At 34.8% G+C, this 22,377-nt stretch overlaps 1 protein-coding gene across 1 annotated transcript; it reads right to left on the minus strand.

The window, feature by feature from the left end:
* Positions 1–247: 247 nt before the first annotated feature.
* On the minus strand, positions 248–21,115 carry gnsa (glucosamine (N-acetyl)-6-sulfatase a). The gene is made up of 14 exons (XM_055006557.1): positions 20,784–21,115; positions 19,646–19,705; positions 19,346–19,552; positions 16,289–16,354; positions 14,733–14,831; positions 13,836–14,003; positions 12,170–12,252; positions 11,860–11,978; positions 11,665–11,768; positions 9,705–9,806; positions 8,811–8,921; positions 8,620–8,730; positions 7,350–7,510; positions 248–5,530 (listed from the first exon to the last, which is right to left on the minus strand). The coding sequence occupies exons 1-14, from the start codon at positions 20,940–20,942 to the stop codon at positions 5,455–5,457; spliced, it is 1,626 nt and encodes a 541-aa protein (XP_054862532.1). The 5' UTR covers positions 20,943–21,115; the 3' UTR covers positions 248–5,454.
* Between the last annotated feature and the right edge of the window lie 1,262 nt (positions 21,116–22,377).

The following is a 22,377-nucleotide window of genomic DNA, read 5'->3' on the forward strand; positions in this document are numbered from 1 at the left end:
AAAGTGGTAATTAACTGGTCAAAATGTGAGGATTTTTTGATTTTTGCTGTTTTAGGAAACTGCAAATTCCTAATTGGAAGTATCTAAGAAGCTAGCTTTGTGTTTTAAGTGTCAAAATCTAAAAATATAGACATTTTTGGAATTTTTTTAAGCCAAAAAATACCTCGAGGATAAAGATAACTTTAGATTGCACCTTTCTAAACTCTAAAATCAATTGATGAATTAACTGAACAAGTCTGTTCTGTGATCTCTTGAGAATCTCTTTATTTGGACAAAATCACAAGCCAAAAATACATCATCATCATCAAAAACTACTCTGAAAAATAAAACTAAAGGGTGCCAAAACAACAAACAGTTCTGACAGATTGGAAAGTGCATCAGTGAATTGAAACAAAGTGAATCGGTGTTAAAATTAATCACATACTGTAGCGTAAACGTTCAGTCCGGTGGCCTCGGAAGGAGTTTATTCACACCAAACGTTAATTTCAATCCAGTCATGAGTCGGATCAGGTTGAATCCAGAGGAAGAAAGAGCTGCATTAACATACGATTGTTATCCAAGAACAACGGTAGCAACAGAGCTTCACAGCCGGTTTGTATGTGTGTTTGTCAGTAATAAAAATACTTTTTAACCAAAATAAACACACAAAAACAGATTCCATCGTTTACAACAAATATCAAGCAGATGTAAGTCGAAGAAAAGTTTGTGAACATCACCTTCCTCCGTTTAGTACTCGAGAATTTCCCTCTGAAGTCTTTCACAGGCAGCCTTTGAGAAATAATTCACCATTTTGGGAGACAAACCTCCTACAGATTCACTTTCTTTGATTAAATGTAAAGCTATATCCATGAGACTGTTAGCTTAGTTTAGCTTAGCATAAAGACCGGGAACAAGTTGAAAAGCAGATCTAAGGCTTAGCAGTTATCACTTTAGAGGCTTTAAGGTGCTGGAAGATAAATTTTTGTTGATTGGTGTCACTCATACAAAGCTAAGGTAATCAGCTACTGGCTAGGTACAGCCAGGAGAACCTTAGCTTGGCTTAGCTTAGCATAAAATCTTTGAACAATCAGAAACCGTTCTCCTGGCTCAGACTACTGGCACTTCTACAGTCCACCAATTGTCAATTTCAAGGTGCTGGTGAGAAGATTTTGTTGTCAAACTTCATAATGAGCTAAGTAGCCAATGGCTAGCTAAGGCCAGGAGACTATTAGCATAGCTTAACGTAAAGACTGGGAACAAGGGGGAAAGCAGCGCTAATACTTGCTAATTCACTTTAGAAGCTTTAGAGATGCTGGTCAGGTGATTTTGTTAAATTGTTGACTTTATGATGGGCTAATTTAATTAGCTACTGGGTAACTCCAGTCAGGAGACCCTTAGGTTAGCATAAAGAATGCAAACAAGGGGGAAGAGCTTGCCTAACTCTGTCTAATATCACCTCTAAAACTTGTTAATTGTCTTTTTAGAGGTAATGGTAGACAGATTTTGTTCCCAGTCTTTATGCTATGCTAAGCTAATTAACTACCGGCTAACTACAGTCAGGAGCTTAAAGACTGAGAACACATTTCTGACTATTTTAGATCTAAGGTTCAATAATTATTACCTCAGGGGCTTTAAAGGTGGTGGTAGGAGGATTTTGCTTGAATGTCAGTTTTTATGCTAAGCTAAGCTAATCAGTCAGTGGTTTGCTACAGCTGGGAGACTGTTAGCTTAGTATAAAGACTGGGAATGAGGATGACCAACATAGCTAGTCACTAATTACCATTTTAGAGGTGCTGAAAAGAGGATTTTGTTCAATTGTTGTCAGTTTTCATGCTTAGCTAAGCTATCAGTCTCTGGCCTGCTACAGCTGGGAGACTGTTAGCTTAATGTAGCAAAAAGACTTTCAACGATTAGACCAGCACAGCTAAAGCTCACTAATCGTCACTTTAGAGGTGCTAGAAGGAAGATTTTGTTTGATTGTTGAGAGTTTTAATGCTAAGCTAAGCTAATCCATGACAGATAAACAAGTGTGATGTCGAAATCCTGCATGTTTCCCAAATGTTTATATGGTACCTTAAATCTAAAATATATCAGCTTTGAAAGATCCCCAGCGTTTTGAGTTTTAAAAGTAAGAAATATCAAATTGCGGCCACAAAAGGATTTTAGGAAGTTACTTTTTTTGTATAAAAGTGTTTTATGGCATAAAAATAAACATGATCCAAAGTAAAAAAAATAAGTTCCCTTGAAGTTTGAAGGAGGTGAGCTGACAAAAGATATATATATATATTTTTCTTTATTTTAACATTAAATGTTTACAGATCAATTAAAATTCTTTATTTGGTCTTAAACGTTCCCACATCTGACCTATAAACTAAAATAAATAAAATAATGAAAACCAACTGATCTAAAGCTGAGCTGATTGAAAGAGGACGTCTTTTGGCACCTGTTTGTTGCTTCCTCCTTCCCATTAGGCTGTTCATTCTGTACCAAAGTTAATTTCAGCTCAATGCTAAAAACATGAAATTATTAGTGAAAGACTTCATTTAAATTGTTAGTTTTCCCTAAACATAGAAAGTTAAACTGAAATATATCAGCACACTGATCAATTCAAATCCAGGGACAAAAGATTATTTCAAGAAAAACACAACGTAATGACTATTATTAATCTCATGAATAGCAAAGATGCTTCTGTTTATAAGAAAAATGTGCTAAAATGATATTAAAGGACATGAAAGTCAGTTTAAATGAGCCGGTAAATCAGATTTATACACTTATATTCGGGGTTTCTTTTAGTCAGACAGCCAACAAAGGTGCTTTTCTGAGAGTTAAACTGAAGCCAACCACTTGTCTAATTTAAATGCAATATCTGATCATTTCTAACAAAAATATGTAAAACTCTTGCAGGGAAATGCCGTTTGTGACCTTTATTCTGAAGCCTCCATCACACCTCGTGCTGGCTGCTGTCAGTCTGATGTTAATGGAACAGTAACGGCTGCAGGGTAATTACAGGTTTTGGTTAATGTTGTTTCTATGGGTTACAAGGCACTGATTTCTGGTAGATAATTACAGGTTTCCACTGCAGGAACTCGTAGGTCAGTTTGATGCAGCAACTATGGGACGTTTTTTTTTTCAGGACCAGTAGAAAAAATGGCCTATTTTTGGGTAGATGAGCCTAAAAATCTGCCAACTGAAGCTCAGTGCTGATAGGTTAAACTTGGATAAATGGCGCCATTTTTCAGCCTTCTTGGAGTGGCAGTTTTTTTCCCTAAATATTGCCATCAAGAACGCAATATTTCCAAAAAAGCTTACCCAACAAATGGCAACCATCTTGGTTTTCTCCAATAAAGGTGGACGATAGGCCTTAAGATCAAATGATGCTTTTGTTGAGGTAGAATCACGATAAAAATCTGAATTTTCTCCACTAATATGCTTGACTGTCACTTCAACTCAACGTTAAACTCACCAATCACCGTTGTCTCCCTGATTTTACTACAAATTTCTAAAACTAGTGATTAATATCCATTTTGGTGTTTGCTGTGAATCTGTTTTCATACCTGCAGGTTGTGGTGGTTCTCCACGTTATTCAGCTGCTTCTCCAGTGTGTTTGTCGTCCTACAACGACGCTCCAACTCCTCTGTTTTGGACTCTAACCAGCGATGGTAGTCGACCGGCTCGTCATGGACTTCATGGTGTTCTTGTTCAGCTCTGCAATCGAACCAGTTCTCCATCTACTAGATGGTTCTGGTTGGTGGTTGGTGGTCCTCCAGCATCGCCAGCTGCAGTCCAAGATGGAAGAGTTGGAGTCTGTCCATTGGAGGAAAGACTCCCTGGAGAGGCAGCTGAATTACAACAAAGGCTTCCACTCTACTGTTTCGTATGTGCTCATAAAACATCCAGTAACTAGTAGTTGTTGTTGTTTTAATGCAAAATTATCATCACCTTGAGAGCCCAGCGGATCCTACACCGTAACTAAGCTATAAATGTTGGCTCCTGCCTCGATTTCCTGCAGTGGAAAGACGGCCGTTGATGTGTTTTCTAGTAAACTTCTCCTTCTGTTTCTCTTTTTTATCTCATAGGGTAAGGGAGCTTCTTTCTGGTTCTTTACGATCACATTAGACTTCTGTCCATCGGATATTTGCTTAAAACATCTGCCAAACATCAACCAACAGTGATTGGTAGTGGCGGTCATTTACTGTAGCATTTATAGATTTACCACATTATCACACTACAAAGTGCAGCTATTTGTGATGGTACTGGTCAACGTTTATTTAGTCCCCACAGCAGAGGAGTGTAATCTCATTGAACAGAAGGGTAATGTGATCGTACCAAGCAATTTTTAGCTGTATTTGATTGGTTCTCATCAACTTTGGAGGTTAGAATGTTTTCAGTTGCTTCACACAGGCTGTTAAAAGTCACACATAAATTAAGTTAGAAGGATTAACGGGTTTAGTTACCATTAATCTGTTTGCAAATGATCAATTTGGGTTAATTAACGGCATATTTTAGGTAATTTCTTCTAAAATCTAACCCTTTACTGGTTTATCTTGAGTGTAACAACTTGTATTATTTTGACTGTTTAAAGGTCTTTGAAATAATCGCTTTGCTCTGAAAACCTGTGATTACTTGATTAACTAATAACTGGATTGTTAAAGATATTTTTGTGTTGCTGCCCTTTTAACTGCATGTTGAAAAGCAGTGTTTTAAAGGATAATTTTAGTATTTTTAAATCTAGGCACTGCTCAACATCCAAATATTTTTGTCTCTTTTGATCATTTTGTCTGAAAACGATGGGAAATTGGAGCCCCAGTTTAAAAATACCAGAATTATTCCTGAAGACTGCCTTTAAATTAGTGATAAACATGGCTGCAACTTAAACAATCAATTAATAACAAGTTCCCAGAGCAAAATAATTCCTTTAAATATCTTCCAACAGCCAAGAAAAGGACAGACTTGTTAAACGCAATTACAGAATAATGAGAAAACTATCAAGAATAGTAGTAAAACGTACTTTACAGTTGCCATTTTAGTGCCACTTCCAGCTGTAAACTTAAGTTTCCATTTTTCTGAGAACCACCCAAATGCTCTGAGGATAAACTGCACCAGATATTTAAACAAAAAGGATTTAAATAGAAATGGGTGACCGAGCAGACGTTCAGTGCAAAATGACGCTTAAAAAGAAAACAGGGTTTGAAATCATGGCTTGCTATTTTAAATCAGTCTCGAGTAATCTCACTTTCTTTCACACTTACTGACTTAACAGCGGCCCAAACAGGAAGTTTAAGAGGTGGGTCCTTTACTCTGAGAGGCCTCCCATCTCCACGGCAACCCACCTATATTTCCCTAAAATACGCCCCACTGATCCCTTCTCCATCCATCTTCTGGCTCCGGAGGCCGAAAAACAAGGCAGCAACAGCAGGAAAGGCTGAATGTAAAACACGACACAGCCCTCCTTCCTCCGTCCTTCGTCCGCTCTTCTTATTTCATCTTCTGTCGGAGTTTGCTGAGCCGCCAGCTGTGGCTGGTGAACATCTGTCGAGGGTCGAATCTATACCTGAGGAGAGAACACAGGAGAGGTTCATTAATGCTGGTGCTTAAGTAAGACTTAAAATGTGGCTACAGGTGAGGATCAATATGAGTAAAGAATTAAGATTTAAATGGTTTAACTGGATGTTTTCTTCTTTAGGATCCTATTTCTCCCTAATTCATACCAGATTGTAGGGAAATGTGTTGAAAATTACTGATATTACTTTGAAATTTAAGACTGTAGTTAGCTGTGACTGACACAATCTGAGGTGTTTATTATACATGTTTTAATAAAGTATGTAAAAAACTATCTGAACTAATACATATATGAATGTACACTACCATTCAAAAGTTTGGGGTCACTTAGAAATGTTTTTTTTTTTTTTCAATGAAGATAACATGAAATGAATGACAAATCCAGTCTAGACATTGTTAATGTGGTAAATGATTATTGTAGCTGGAAACAGCTGATTTTTAATGGAATATCTCCATAGGGGTACAGAGGAACATTTCCAGCAACCATCACTCCTGTGTTCTAATGCTACATTGTGTTAGCTAATGGTGTTGAAAGGCTAATTGATGATTAGAAAACCCTTGTGCAGTTATGTTAGCACATGGATAAAAGTGGGAGTTTTACTGGAAAACATGGAATTATCTGGATGACCCCATTTGTCTGTTAATATTCTTTAAATGTTTGCACTATCCCCTTTGAAAGATTAATGAAATGCTAATCTTATCTTACATTCTGCTTGAGAAAGAGGATAAAAAGAAAGTTCTGGAGGTAAATTTGCTTCTAAAAATACATTTGGCAATGCAAGCACGCTTTAGTTTAACCATGACTTGTTTTTCACTTATTTAACTCTCCTGTTATCCTCCTTTACAGGCACTAAAAAATATTGTTTCCTTGTCTGAAAAAAAAACAAAAAATCAGCAATAAAATTCCCCAAATTTGCAAAACCTTTAGGAAGAAAATTACAATAATTCCTTAAAAGTTTACCTTAAAAATATTCTTTAAAAATTTTTAAAAATCCCCCAAATTTGGAAAGAAAATTCTTGTAAATATTTTCCAAAAAAATAGTAAAAATTTTCCAAAAAAATCCTACAAATATCTAAAGTGATTCCATATATCAGTAAAACTTCTAATATTTTCTTTAAGAACATTCACAGAATTTATTTTTTTAGCATTTCTTTTTTCCACCAAAAAAAAATGTTCAAAAATTTCCCAAAAATGTTGAAAATGTGGACATCAGAAGTTTAACTGTGAAAATTTTTATTTTTTTCCCCCATATTTTCAAACTTTAAAACGGATCAATTTTGACCCGCAGGACGACATGAGGGTTAAAGGGACTCTGGTGCATCATTTAGCAGCTTTTTATAACCATCTGCACAGGTTATAGACCTGGTTAAGAGCTAAAAATCAATTATTTTCTGCTTACATGTACATAAAATGTGACAAGAATCCAAGCTAAAGTGCTAAAAATGAAGGCAGCTGGAGTTGGTGTACTGGACAGCATTACATTCTAAAGTATTCTTGATAATTAGCACCACAAATGTATTTTAATGGGGTGTACAAAATATTAGGAACACTTTTAATGTAATCTAATGTAACACATCTACTGTGATGCCAATAGTAAAGTAGAACTCTCACTTTTTTGACATCTACTAAAGCTTCTGAAAGTAGAATTTATAGCAGAGCTATTACAATAGATTTCACAGATGTACCTAATAAAGTAGCTATAAGTGCATATATTGTGCATTAAGCTCCTTCTATAGTTATTATGGGTTTTATTACTGAAGGTAACATCTGTCTTGAGGGTGTTTTTCAGTCCTGTTGGTACTGAACTGACCTCGAGTCGTAAACGCCGGGGGTCCGACATGACTGTCCGGAGCAGGACTGCAGCATCATCAGCCGATGGTTCATCTTCTCCAGTATCTCCTGGTCAATGGTTTTAGCGATGTTGCTCAGCTGGAAGGGGTCTGCAGTCATGTTGTAGACTTCTACAAACACCTAGAGAGAGATGGACATCCAGTAATACTGTTAAAATTTGGAGATAAAGAAAATAAAACCTGCAAAAAGCCATTTACCACAGAGTCATTACTGATTTTACCACCAGATGGCATCGAAATGAGGATTTTTTATTAAGATAACTGCTCAGAGAGTAACTGCAAACCATATGTATTAAAACTTACTGAGCGGAGACATGATGGCGATAATGTGATTCTTACTTACAATGACTATAAAACAGCCACGATCATGTAAAACAGGTCACATATGAACAAAATAAACTGCAAATATAAAAGACAATTTCATGTAAAGCAAACAGCATACTAATAAAACACTGAACTGTTCTTTTAAAAGACAGAGAAGTAGCAAATATATGGAAGAGAATATTAAAAAACACAGGAAATTTGAAACCCTGTGAATTCCAAGAGCAAGTGGTGGGTTTGAAAGACATAAAATATACACACACACACACACACACTTTAAATCACTAAAATTATACCATTTATCACAGACAGAAACTGGAAGAAAACAAAATGAATCTGCTGGTTCTAAGTTGTCCGACAGTACTTGAACTACTCATCTGAGACATGAAGTTGTGTCAGAAAACTTCTCCAAATCTGAGCTTAAAATTAAATAAGATTTCAAAATCCCTATATTTTACATGTCTTATTTTAAAATGTGGCAAAAATAAACCATTTGATCCAAACAGATTCCATAAGAAAAATATAAACATAAAAATTCTGCATGGCTACAACCAATGAAAAAAAATCTGTGAATTTGGCTGAACTGCAGGCTGTGTTTACACAAACCAGACAGGAAGCAAGTATGGAAACCTATGCAAGGTAGAGCCTCCATGCTTTGTTCAATTTTTGTTAATAAAGAAATTTAACTTTTACTTCTCTTTTTTTATGAGTTATGCCATTATAACTGTGTCACATTAAATCCATGTGTGAGTTCCCTCTACTTCTAATCATGGTTGTTCTGTTTCCATAGAGGTGCAGGACTTTACATTGTAGTGAAAAAAGAGCCCACAGAGACCAGGCTGGGGTTCAAAGGGTTGATAAATCTACACAGTAAACACAGTGAGGCAGCAATGAAAAAGTTCTCTGTACCTCATTGTCGTCAAACTCGCAGTACTGCAGGTTGGCAGAAGAGGCCACTGTTCTCACACAGGCGTAAGTGTTGTTGTACGAGTCCTCGCACACACAGTCTGGGAAGCACTCCTAAACAAGAAAGACGACTTTTTAAAGTTTTTTTAGCTCCACAGATGATATTACAGCTTACTTAGTTCATTGTTTCGTACCGACACTCCTGGTCCTAGCAGAGGACAAGCCGGATCAGAGACGTTGCTTCCTTCACCTTCGTATTCCACCAGGATGTCTGTTCTCCAGCTGCTGGCGTTCACCTTCCCCTCCTGGCAAAACAAGACGTCGGTCTTATGACAACAGCCCACTGACTATTTCCAGCTTTAATTTCCTTGATAGTTGAATTTTGGTCCAACAGTTTTACTTCATCTTTGTAAATCAAAATGTGCTCTTTTAACCCTGTAAAACCCACAGTTTTTTTTTTAAATTTTACTTCTGTCATTCATATATATATATATATATATATATATATATATATATATATATATATATATATATATATATATATATATATATATATATACACACAAATATAGAAAAAATGAGCATAAAGCTAAAATAAAATAAAAACACTAAATTATATAACATATATGTATATTTCTATTATATTTTTTTCTATTTATATATATATAAAAACGTGAATAGAATGCATTGAGGTACAGTACAGTATCAAAATAAAAGTTGTAGAATGTCACAAGGGACTATGAGAAATGCTGGCTTTTCAAAATAAAAACACCACTTCATGGCTTCCCCCGTGCTAGACTGTCAAAACAAAATCTCCCTGATGTTCAAAGGAGCTTACAAAACAGAACTTCTGTCTCTTTTTCACGCATATAATGGACAAATCTGTATCTCTATTGTTAACTAGATTTTTTTTAGCCTTACTTGTTCTGCTTCTATCATGCCCTCATCTGTATCCAGCTGCTGTAACATGTACATTTTTAAAGTTTATTATATGCTAACGTGGCCATAATTAAAGTAAAAAAAAAAGGGCTACATGTGTTTTCAGTTTTGCATTAATCAAAATAAACACATAAGCAGAGCGATTTTACCATAACAGGCAGGAAGGACATCCCATCCATCTGGGTTTTGTTGACATTGTAGCCAGCGATGTCCAGGATGGTCGGACCGAGATCGACGTTCGCCACCAGCATCTGACAACACAATAAATTCAGTTCAAAGAACATAAACACACAGCTAGGATAGAAAACACCACAGCAGAGGGGATGCTTTCACTCTTGTAAAAAATGAAAAAATAAACCTGTGAAATACATGTTGTTCTCTATGAATGATGATAATATTTGTTATAAACTTGATAAATTGTGCTATCAAGGTAAGTCCATACAATAATTGAAGTTAAGCACAGGTTTACTGTCAAATTACACTGAGGACATTTACTGAGGAGAAATTCAATTTCAGCTCCAAGTCTGCAGATTCTTCAACGCTACATACACGTTACACATTATGACAGCAAATCTTCAAATAATTGTAAATACAAATATAAATGTAGTGTTTTTTCAGTACACTGGTGAATATTAAGACATTTCTTGTGGTATACTTTTTATTTTTATAATTATTTTGATCAATAAAGATTATTTTCTGGTCTCACTGATTGACTTTCTGCTTATCTGTTACTGTTCTATTTATTCTCAGTTTAGTTATATTGGATTCATTTAACAGACTTTTTTATGGTTAAAAGATAGACGGAAAAGACATTTTCTTATTTTACATGATGCCTTTGCACAGTTTTGCCAACATTTTGACAGCTTTAAATTACACAAACTGTAGTTCTAGACACAGGAAAATTAAAACAATTAGGATTAAAAGTACCTACAGACAATTCTTATGCTGTACAAACTGTACTTTTGTCAAATTTTTGACTATTTTGTTTAATTATCATAAGATTTAGACAGATTGAAATTACATAACTAAACACAGTAAAAATCAGTCATTAAATCCAGACAGAAAACTATTTAATCCTAAGTGCCACTACAATAAACAGCTTCTGATGTTAATATCTGACTTTACTCGACAGCCAAATCACATTAGAATACTGTATTAAGATAAAGCTGGTTGAGGTTTCCTCTGTCAAAACAGATTAAGCTCCTCATTTGTCACAGCTTTTCTGCATTTTGTCTTGATTAATTCAATTTGTGGGTTGTATAGATAATTTATTGTTGGATTTTTTTCCGATAAATAATGCAGCAACACAGGATTAAATATATGATTTAATACACTCTAATGCATCTAAAAAATAATTTACATGAATATACACTAGCAGTAAAAGTTTGGACACACCTTCTCATTCAATGGTTTTTATTTAATTATTTTATACACTGTAGATTAACACTGAAGACATCAAAACTACAAAAGAAGACATATGGAATGATGTTGTAAACAAAGAAGTGTTAATATTCAGTATTAATCTCCAAATAGAAAATAATACAAATAAACAAAAAGCATTGAATGAGAAGGTGTGTCCAAACTTTTGACTGGTAGTGTACATGTGTAAATAGTGAACTTACACTACTACTAATACAAACAGATGTGAAATAATTAGACGGAAAATTTGCATTTTATTGAAATGTAGGTCTATTTTTATACACAATGAAAATTTGTTCATTTAAATGGCAGAAATAGACCTGTATCAGCATTTCAATTCTGCACCTCTTCAGCTGCACAGTTCAAGAATTTCTGCTTCGTTTTGTAAAATGTCACTAAAGCATGTTTTAAATTTAGAATATCTTTTATTTCTACCTAGCGTAAGAAGTTCAAACAAAGCTCAAGTTGGCATGTGAGGGGTTAACTTTAATACACAGACCATCCACATGACAAAGCTTTTCTGATGTTTGGGGGAAGTTTGTGAGTTTTTTAATGCTAATCTGTGCAGTTTGGGCTCTAAGGGTAAAAAATACAGTTTAAATTCCACAGTATAACAGTGTGTGTGTGTGTGTGTGTGTGTGTGTGTGTGTGGGTGTGTGTGTGTGTGTGTGTGTGTGTGTGTGTCGGTACCTTGCTGGTCTGGTTGGGTTTGATGTTTGGTCCTCTGACCATGAGAGGAACTCTGATGTCAAACTCGTAGAGCTGCCTTTTATCCATCGGCAGTGAAAATTGGCCTGAAAGACAAACAGACGGGTTATTTTGACTTCTTTTTTTAAAATGACAAATTAATGTTAATAAATCCTTTAAAAAGCAGCAGATACACACCTGTGTGGTAGCCGTTGTCAGAGGTAAAGAAGATGTAGGTGTTGTCCAGTTCACCTCTGACCTCCAACCTCTTCACCAGTTTCTCCACCAGGTCGTCCACTGACAGTAGAGTTCGCCACCTACAGGCCACAGGAACATATTACACAGAGAGAAAGGGAAATTAATGTCACAAACAGATTAGATTTAGTTTTTCTCAGTAAAAAATACAAGGAGACATTCAAAAGGATGCAGAAAGAGAAGAGAAACAACAATAGAAAGGAGGTGCTATGAAAGGAATAAAAGAGGAAGGGGAGGAGGTGAAGCGACGGACCGTTTCCTGAAGGCATCATCCAGAAACTGAACAGACGAGTTGGTCATGGGAGTTTTAGCCTGTCTGATCAGCCAGTGTTTGTCCTGAAGAAAGAAAGATATGTTGAGGATCAAGCTTCTCCTTGGCTTAAATGTGAACCAATCCCAAGTGTATGAATAATCTAATGCATTTTTAGCCTTTTTGAGACACATTACTACTCTTAAATTCAGACAAACCCACAAATTTGAACTGAACATGTGTTGTGTAATATAAAATAATGCACTAAGAACCACAAGACTAAATCTAAGCTGACAGCACCTCATCAAACTGCAGAAATAACTAACACTATATCGCTTGAACACTGAAAATTCTGCTCAGATGTAATGATATTCTAACTGCAGATACCTAAAATGCATAATGCAACACCATTTTCTTTATAGTTCTTCTAGTGCAACAGCATAATGCAACACAAATATTCTTTATATCTTTAAAATACAATTTTACACACCATGATATGCATCCTATAATTCAGGTAAAATCACCCTTAATGTCATATCTGTACATGTGAACGGTGTCCATAGCCTTTAATCCATCTTTATTCTACTTTTACAGTTCTTATCTTGTTTTTTAGAAAGATAAATAGATAGATAATGAGAGAAATAAGATGGAAATTGTGTTGGTAGACGAACCAAGTTAAGGTGCAAGAAAAACACATGGTGCTGGTACAATTAGAAAGAGTATTGAAAGTATTAAAATAAACAAATAAATAAGTAAGCAAGTAAAAATAAGCATGCTTTAGGTGCTTACGATGTTTCATTTGTATGTAACTGCTGTAATGTGTAGATTTTTCCTGGTCAGGGATCAATAACGTTTATTTTATCTTAAATGTGTTTATTGCTACTCAGCTATTTGTTTCCATATTTTGGTTTAGAGAGGATATGATCTATATTCTTTATTTTTGTTCTGATGGAAAAATCTTCAGAATAAAAAACACACTTGCTATTACAGAAAATCAAAAAGGTAAAAAAAATTAAATGTAAATATATAGTATGTATATTGTTTATGTCCACAACAAATGAATTAGCTACCACTGATAAATTTTAACTTTGTGTGAAAGCTCGGAAAAGTAATTTACCGTTACAATCAATCCTATAAGTGATAATTAATAATAATAATTATTATTTGTATAATAATCATAGTAGATGTAGTAATTGCTGTTGTAGCTATTATGACTCCTCCATTATTATCTATTAATGTAGTTAAATCAGAGGAAAGACTCCTACAAACAGCTGTAAGCGACAAATAACACAAATTATTTTTAAAATGTTGTCAAAACCCAGATTAAAGTCAATATTTGAGAGTCTCATTAATCTGAATGGTCAGTCTGAGTTTTACTTGCAGCAAACTTTTACTATATGCACATTTCAGTTTGTAATAGATGTGAAATTCTAGAGTAAAGTTAACTAAAGCGTATGATTTCAGCACAGAAACTATGTCTTTTGCGCTCTGTGATGTGATTGAATGGATATTTGAGCAGAAATGTGGAAAAAGCTCATGAAGAAAAGGGAGTTTCTATCTAAAAGTGGTTATATTGTCTTGAATTTGTAGCAGTGGTACTCAGAGTAAAGTGAATTCTTGTTCTGAAGTTACTGAGAAATGATCCTCGAGAATGTTTTGCAGCTCCTACCTTCCCGTGGACGTTGAAGTTGGGGTCTCTGGGGGCCTTGGTGCTGTTGTACCGGTCCTGGTACTGGGGAGCTGCTGTCCAGGGGGAGTGGGGGGCCGGAGTGGAAACCATCATGAAGAAGGGCTGGTAGCTGGATTTATACTGGAGGAAGTCCAGAGACATGTTGGCCTGAAGCACAGGAGACAGAAAATTCTATTAAAACTGAATTTTCATTCATAATTAATTAGTTGATGAGTATTTTAAAAAAAAAAAGGTTTTGATATTTGACAATTATTTAAAGTAATGTAATTTATTAAGAAAATCTCTGGATCCAGCTGCTGAAATGTGAGGTTTTAAACTAAAGGAACTGTAATAAACCTTCACTCCACTATTTACATGATGAAGATCTAGCACTAAACGTTACGCTAATAAATGTATTTTTGCAAGTTAGACATTATGCAGGAGTCTGATTGAAACAAATGTAAGAATTTCAGATTCTCGTCAATTTTAAATCATTGTAATTGAATTATCTTTTGCTTTTGGACTGTTGGTCTGGGAAAAAAGCAATATAAACACACATTTTTCCATTTTTTGTGATATATTATGAGCCAAATTGACAAAAATCTAATGAATCAAAGATGGAAATAATAATAATTTGCAGCTTTAGTTATGATTTTTTTCCTACATAGCAAAAATACAGTTAATTGCACTTAATTTGTGTCTTCTCTTGTAACTTTTCTTGAAATTTTTACTACAAATATGAAAATTAACATTAATTACAAAGTTATAAATACGTTATGCTTAAAGTTAGTAACTGCCAACATCAAGTTAAACATTTTACATTTGTAAAAAAAAAAAAAAAAAACTGAAAATGTTTTATTCAATTATACCAAATGTACAGAATCAAACATGTCTCACCAGTACGTCTGTCAGATAGTCTTTGCTGTATTCAGCTCCATGTTTCTGAGCTTTCCCGTTCACAGACAGAGTGTAGTTGTAGTATTTAGAGTTCTTCTCCTGGAAAACAGAGTAAAACATTTTCAGGTTTAAAGATTCCTTCCAGGCATGAAGGAAAAAGTGTAAAAATACTCTGCTGTGAAGAATAATGTGTGTCTGATGTGGATTTTACACTAAAAGGTGTGTTACCTGGATAGAAATTGATAAAACAAAACTTCCTTGTCATTGAAAAATCCAGAATTTCTGAACACTTTTAACTGAAAATCATTTAATTGCTGGATACAAGATGGAAATTTTGAAAAGAAAGCTGGATTTATTGGGCACTGATGTATTTTTAAAAGTCCAAAAGTGTTATTTCAGTGTCACTATGTGTTATTTATTCACTCCACTTACTCTGGGAAGCTGAGAATAAACTAGTAAGTTGAGAAAAGTAATTTAGTTGCCTGTTCTTTAAGCACAATACTCACTTTTCCTTGAAGGTTTGAGTTTTGACAACATTTTGGTTTAACTGAGAGGACTGTCAACATCAATTTGCTCAATAACTGTGGACTAAATTATGGAATGGAATGGAAAAATGTCTTATTTAATTTTGAATCCCAGCTACAGATGAATAGACAAAACAGAAATATGTATGTTAAACATCAATTTCTAGCACATAGACTCCACCCTGACTGAAAAGAAGCAGTGTTTTATTTTTCAGAAACACGCTTCTCTCTCTAAATTTTCAATCTTTGTGCAGAAGGATTCACTTTACAGCTGCATAAGGAGCTCAAACACATCTCAAAGCTTGGACTTCGACATCAACACAACACCAATAAGTGCAGACTTTTGTGGATTTTCTTCCATGGTCGCCTGACCTTAACCTCACTGAACATTTACAGAGAAACCACAACATTCCTGACATGATTCCACGACGAGAAGCTCACTGGAATATTGTCAAATCATGCTGGGATACTGTTGCTTATCAGATTTGTACAAATTTATAGATTCCATTCCATTAAAGCAGAACGAGGGCGAATAAACATCTAAGGTTTTCTCATATTCAAGGACATTTCACTCAAATTTTAAGCGGAATTTTTTATTTGTGATGAAAAATGTAATCAATTTCATGCAGAACAGAATTATCTGCAGTTGTGCTCTCAGATTTTGACCCAGCTGTATTAATATGAACAAAATGGTCCGTTTTTCTACAAAGTGAGAAACATTTAGAGACTAAAACTGCCCACTGATAATCAAGAGTGATAAGAAGAATAAAAGTCAACTGTCCCCTGCAATATATAAGCGAAATGTGACAAAATTCGAAATGAAACACCAATAAAACATAAATATAATCCCAAAAATATTAGGAAAATGCAGGCAAAGAGCAGCTGAACTGGATTTGAATCAATGACAGCTTTAGATTTATAGTGTTAGAACCAGTTTTTGACTAAAAATTCCGTCCAAAACTGGCCCTCGGCATCAAACAAAAAACTAAAATGTGTAGCTAAAATGCTAAAAATCTGAACTTTCAGTCTTACCAGTCCGACCCAGTAGCTCCAACCTGGAGGAACGTGTTCAACCCCACCAGCCTCAGCGTGTCCATACTAGAAGACACAGTCACATTTAATTACTTATCTATATTGTATATTAGTAGGATATTTAATAAGATAAACAGCTTTGGCCCTTGAAAGGCAGGTAAGAAGAAAATGTCCATGAAAATATACATTCACAGGGTTTTTTTGGTGCAGAATGTGATCATGAGGGTGACTATTCAGGACAGTAACCATCGGTCCTCGTACAATAAAGGCAGTGAGACAAACAAAATTCTGTTATATTTATGAAATCAGTTAAAAGAAATGAACAGCGCTGTTGATTTTGATTTGGCTCTTTGATAGAGAGGGGAAAACCCTGAATTAATTAAAACATTTAAGTCACAAGACTCAGTAAAGTTTGTTAATCTGGACCAGTGAGTGTAAAGATGTGAGCAAAAACCCTCATTTTACAAAATTGCACATTTTCACATCATCATCAGTTTTTATTATTTCTTACTTTTATTTTTTATCATACTTTGCTGCACATTTCTGTCATTATTACAATATTATTCCTAAAAAATAACTGTTATGAGTTAAAAACTACAAGCAAGAATGACTAAAATTGATCAATATTAAAAGATGGAGGAGTTTGAGAATACTTTGTTTAGAAAAATGGGTTTGAAAAGTTATATGTAAAGTGAAAAAACACGTTATGTTTCGTTTTTTTTTTTACATAAAAAATTGTTAAAAATGGACATATAATCATTTCAACTACTGACCTGTCACAATGAAAGACTGTATTTATAACAGAATGATTTTAGTTTCATTTAAATTTATTTTTTATGACTAAAATTAAAAACATTTTTTGACTGAAGTTATGAAAATGTTGTTTTGTATATTCCCTGGATAGTGATTTATTTATGTTACTAATAAATTCAGTACACAACAATTACGTTTTTATCTGAATATAAAGTTACAAAGTGAAGCATCACAAACAGACGTTTAATTTTTAAGTCATCTGAAGCAACAAATGTCAGAAAAAACTGAAAAGCAAAGACGTGAGGAGTGAAAGTGAGAAATGAGGAAACTGGTCTTGAGGGACTTTTTGGGAATTCGGATGAAATCTCTAAAAATACGAACAAACGGGACGTCCTGGTTCCTCATTTGACCATCCATTGATCACAAGCAGATTCAACCTGACACTTTATTGTGACATTAAACAGCCTGACAGCAAATCTTATGACTGATTTCACTGTTAATCAGCTGAAATTACCTAATTTAGAAGAATCTTTGACACATAGAGGGTCAGGAATGAGTTTGGGCACCGATGGAGAAGTTCTCTGCTGCTATAAATAACTAAATGAATAAAATATGACCTGATTTCAAAAATATGTAAAGCTAAAGATGAGAGATTACTTTTTAAAAGCCTTTTTAGTTTCAGAATAACCAAAAAAAGGACCAAAACTGTGGGCCTCCTACATGCTCAGTACTTTAAAACATCTTCTTTATGCAGCAGTTAAGAGTCTTTCTCTTCTTGTTTTACGGGTATTTTCACTATTCTTCTTACAAAAAGTTGCTAACAAAGTTTTGGTCCGCCTTCTATGAACAGCTCTTCTAAGGTTTGTCCATGTTTTTATCAAAATTTTCAGGACTTTCAAGCGTCTTTAGTATTATTATCCAGTTGTAGAAGCCATCCTCTTTTCATTTTTAGCTTTTGAACAGATGATGTGATATTTACTTCTCGTATTTGTCCCTATTTAATTGAATCCACTCTTCTGTCTACTAGTGAAATGTTTCCTGCACCACTGGTTGTTAAAAAGAAAAAAAAAGCCCAAAGCATAATCAATCCATCCCAGTGTTTAACAGCTGGAGAGTTTATTTTAATGCATAGGTTGGGTTGGACATATTTTGAACATTTTTCCTGTTTGTTAGCTTTAAATTTTCAGTAACATACAACAAAAATGATCTAATTTCATTCACAAAGTAGCATTCAAAGCACAAATAAAAGCCTGAAAAGCTAAATTAATTGTTCCTCAGCCTTTAATATTACAGTAAACAAATCAAGCCAGCCAGAATTGTTTTTGTGCAGTTTTGTTATTTTACACACCCAGAGGAATCTGAAAGTTAGAATCTGTACAATATAAACAGCACTTATGTAAATATCTCATTTATTTTTTAATTCTCTACTGATGTTCCTACATTTCTGCATTTTCCTCTTCGCAGCTGTAACACTGGAAACTTGCCCAGCTGTCGATTCATATAAAAATGATCTCATTTTATCTTAATTTTTCTTGTGGTAAAAGGCTGTGTAGCAGTGAGATGTAGACAGAGCTGTTTTGGAACCTGACAAGTTGAGATTTTATCAGAATCTTGATGACAATCCTGGATTTTTTTTTCATACTGTAGATGAGTTTTTTGCATCCTTCATACTACATTATTTTGGTCAAAATGGTACATTCTGCTGGTATAGTAAATGGTTTCAAAGCCAGAAAGATTATTTACTGAGCTTTGAAATTTCATTTTCCTAACAATGATTGTCAGGCAGATTAAAGGTCTGAGACCTCAGTAAAAGTTATCTGAGAGCTCAAATCTCCAAACTTTTGCATGATGCGCCCTTTCTTTTTTTTTTGAAACTCTCAAACAAAAATAAGACCTAATTCCTGATGAAAAAAATGCAGAAAAGAATGTTTTATCTTTAACTATAGCCTGTTGGAAATCAATTTATCTTTTATTCACTTAACAGGAATGTCCACTATAGTTTAAAAAGCACAACTTGCCCACTATAAATACATATGAAGTCATAAAATCTCTCCCACATTATAAGATGACGGCATCATGCTTCTGTGAAAAACTGATTTCAAAGCAGCTCCATGAACAACAGGAAGCTAATCAACTCTGATGTTCAACTAGCAAATATAAACATAACTGAAGCTTTACTGGAAATCGTGTCAACTCCCTTCATTCTTCTGATAAAACAGCTTTGAGCTGAAGCCAAATCAATGAAAACTGATCCTTTTATGGCTACAGTTAGTGCAGATTTAGGTGGTTTTAACCTCCCCTCACCTGGTTGAGGTATTTCCCAGCGAAGAAGGTCTGGTATCCAGCGTAGCTCCTCAGCAGGGCGGGGAAGGTGTGGTCCTCCTCGCTCTTCTGCCAGGCTGTGCTGCTGCAGTTTCCCTCCAAGGTGTTGTTGATGACGTGGTGGTTGTGGGGGTACTTTCCCGTAAGGATGCTGGCTCGACTTGGGCAGCACAGCGGGCTGGCAACGAACTGAGGGATTATGGAAGGGAAACATCAACAGAATGACAGAGGCAGTAAATGGTGCTTGAAGAGGCCTTTTATCAGCTTTAACATCATACTTACTGCATTCGTGAACGATATTCCTGCATCACCAATGAGCTTTTTTGTCTTGCTCAGCGGATTCTGAAAGACAAATGAATATTTTGTTTTTAAAAATCATGCAACACCATAATTTATTGGCCTCTCATGTACTCCAAACAGATTAGGAAGCATATGTTTAGCTTTACAGTCACCATTAAAAACTACATATAAGAACAAGAAAAGCACACAGAGAGTGCAGTACTCCACCAAGGCTGCTCATTTCCCCATATGTCATTGTCAGAAATGTAGCATTTGTTTATTAGCTGTTGATGATCAGAAATCACGACAACATAGAATGTGTCCATTTAATATAGATGTACCCACAAACAAAATGATCTTACGCTGAGTTCAGGTGTGTGTTATGCATGTGCACGTTATCAGTTGTTCCTTGGATCATTTCTGATGGATATTGCTGGAATTTGCATTTCCCCATTTCCCAGCTCTCCTCCTCCTGGTCCAACCTGCTGGCCATTTTAAAAACATGCAGTTTTTGGCAACTGTACCCAACCGGCCGGAACAATTATCACAATGCTTCGGCATGTTTACGCAGATGCACATATCTGACGAATCGCAGTCTATGATTACGTGTTATTACATTATTATTATCAAAAATTTTTCTTGAAAACTGCAGAAAGAATTTTTAATGCCATTGAGAATCAAATTTAATGATTTTTAATGCCATTTAAGGCCTTAATTTTCACAAAATCAATTTAATGACTATTAATGCTTTTTAATGCCCTGCAGAAACCCTGTTTAATAAACAGCTAAAGCAGTCAGTGTTCATGTATGTATAGAGCTACTAACTGAAGCAGGCCTTTAAATTGGCTAATTTCTGAATGAGGTTCTGAATGTGTTTTAATCAAAGAGGGCTTTTTTTCTCCAAGGAAAGTGGGTGTGACTGGCTGCTGACTCCGTGAGATGCTAGATGATGTATCCAAGCAGGAGTGTGAACTGTCAGCTTCACCAAACTACTCCAAATGTCAGCTTTAACCCAAATAATCACATTTTCTCATCATTTGGTTCCAATGTAGCTTCAAACAACAACGCCAGGACTCTGAAATAAGCTGTTAAATGAGCAAAAACACGCAGGGAAGTCAGTAGAATAGCAAAATGTACCAACCAGTCCTCCGATAGCGACGTCCAGGTCGTCGGTGAGGATGAGAACGACGTTGGGTCTCCGGTAAGAACCGGACGCTCCGCTGCTCAGGTGGCTCCACAAGGTGACGCAGATGAGGAGGCGGCGGAGGAACGTCGAGCGGAGGAAGCGATTTGAGGCCATTTTTCAGAATTCAGCTGCAAACTGCCGATTCTGTCCGTGTGTGGCCGCAGTTCTGCGCCTTATAACACCGTGAAATGCGGTTAGCGAGTTCCTCCGTGGGGGAAATAAGGCACAAGCTCGGCCCTGGTTCTGTTTCAGAATCCACTTCCCTGTTTGGTGGACATGTGACGCGTCGCTGCGGAAGTCAGCTGACCAGAAGACGTAAGACCCCCACGAGAGAGATGTGAAGGAATAAATGATGTAATAAATTGTTGTTGTAAAAGAATTCATAAATGTTTTTTAAATTTTTTTCTTACTTTATATTTTAGTTTTTTTTATTTACCTATTTAAAAAATAATCAGTCAGGTTAATTTCTATTATAAATATCAAGGTAGGGCCCTAATCTTTTAAATTTTACCTAATTAGTTAATGAAATAGTACGGTCTTAGTCTTAATATTTACATTTCTTTGGTAAATCGTTGTTATGCTGTTAATCTAAATCTTCAAATGAGTCAGGTAAATGTCTGTTCTACATAATATTATAATGACTTAATGTAAATATTATAGTAAGTCAGGCGTATTAAATTAATTAATGAAATAGTACGGTCTAAACATTAAATATTGAATTAGTCAGGTAAATTTGTATTACGTATATTATATGTACTGTAGAATCTTAATCAGAATATTTAAATTAGTCCAATTATTGTATTAAGCATAATATTTTATAGTCTTAACATTACTATTAGTTGGGTAAATTTACATTATAAATAATATTCTTAAAGTCTTAATATTTGTCTTCATATTACAGTTAGTAATTGTAGTGTCTTAAACTTATTAGTTACCACTGTATCTAAATTAATCGGGTGAATTTGTATAATATTTAACAACGTAATCTCTTTACCTTAATGTTTACATCAGTTGGGTAAATTGTTTTATATATAAAATTGCAAATTATTAACCTAAACATTAAATTAGTCAAGCATATTTGTATTAGAAATAAAATTGTAGGGTTTCACCTTGAATTATAAAATTAGTCAGGTTAAATTAAATTTATAATGCACTTTGACTCAATGCCTGTTGTTTATAATGTGTGATGTCGATAACAGTGACTCGACTTGATATTTTTTTCCTCCTATTTTTAGTTTTAATTGACAAACAAGAGCAGTTATACACCCACCTACCATTTTTTAACAATAGCATTAGCTTCAAAAATACACTATATTTGAAATAAATTCAGAAATATCTATTTTAAAATTAGTTAAAATAATGTTATCTAGGGAAAAGAAATTTTGTCGTGACTTACGGAGCAAATACATCAATAAGTTACACCTCAGTGTATTTTAATACCCTCAAAATATTCAGTAAACATTAAGGATTTTATGTGCTACTCTCAGTTAATTGTTTAACCCTCATCAGTACACCTGGGCTCCATGCGGGCCCCAGAGGTATATAACTT

Source organism: Amphiprion ocellaris, chromosome 21 (assembly GCF_022539595.1).
Source record: "Amphiprion ocellaris isolate individual 3 ecotype Okinawa chromosome 21, ASM2253959v1, whole genome shotgun sequence".
NCBI lineage: Eukaryota > Metazoa > Chordata > Actinopteri > Pomacentridae > Amphiprion > Amphiprion ocellaris.

What these genes read in the sequence shown, in the direction of transcription:
- gnsa (XM_055006557.1), bottom strand. Translation starts at nt 20,942, where the DNA reads ATGGCCTCAAATCGCTTCCTCCGCTCGACGTTCCTCCGCCGCCTCCTC. An exon ending in CTGGGAAATACCTCAACCAG is followed by an intron (nt 16,355 to 19,345) that starts GTGAGGGGAGGT and finishes TGTGTCTTCTAG; the next exon opens with TATGGACACGCTGAGGCTGG. An exon ending in GGAGCTACTGGGTCGGACTG is followed by an intron (nt 14,832 to 16,288) that starts GTAAGACTGAAA and finishes TCTGTTTTCCAG; the next exon opens with GAGAAGAACTCTAAATACTA.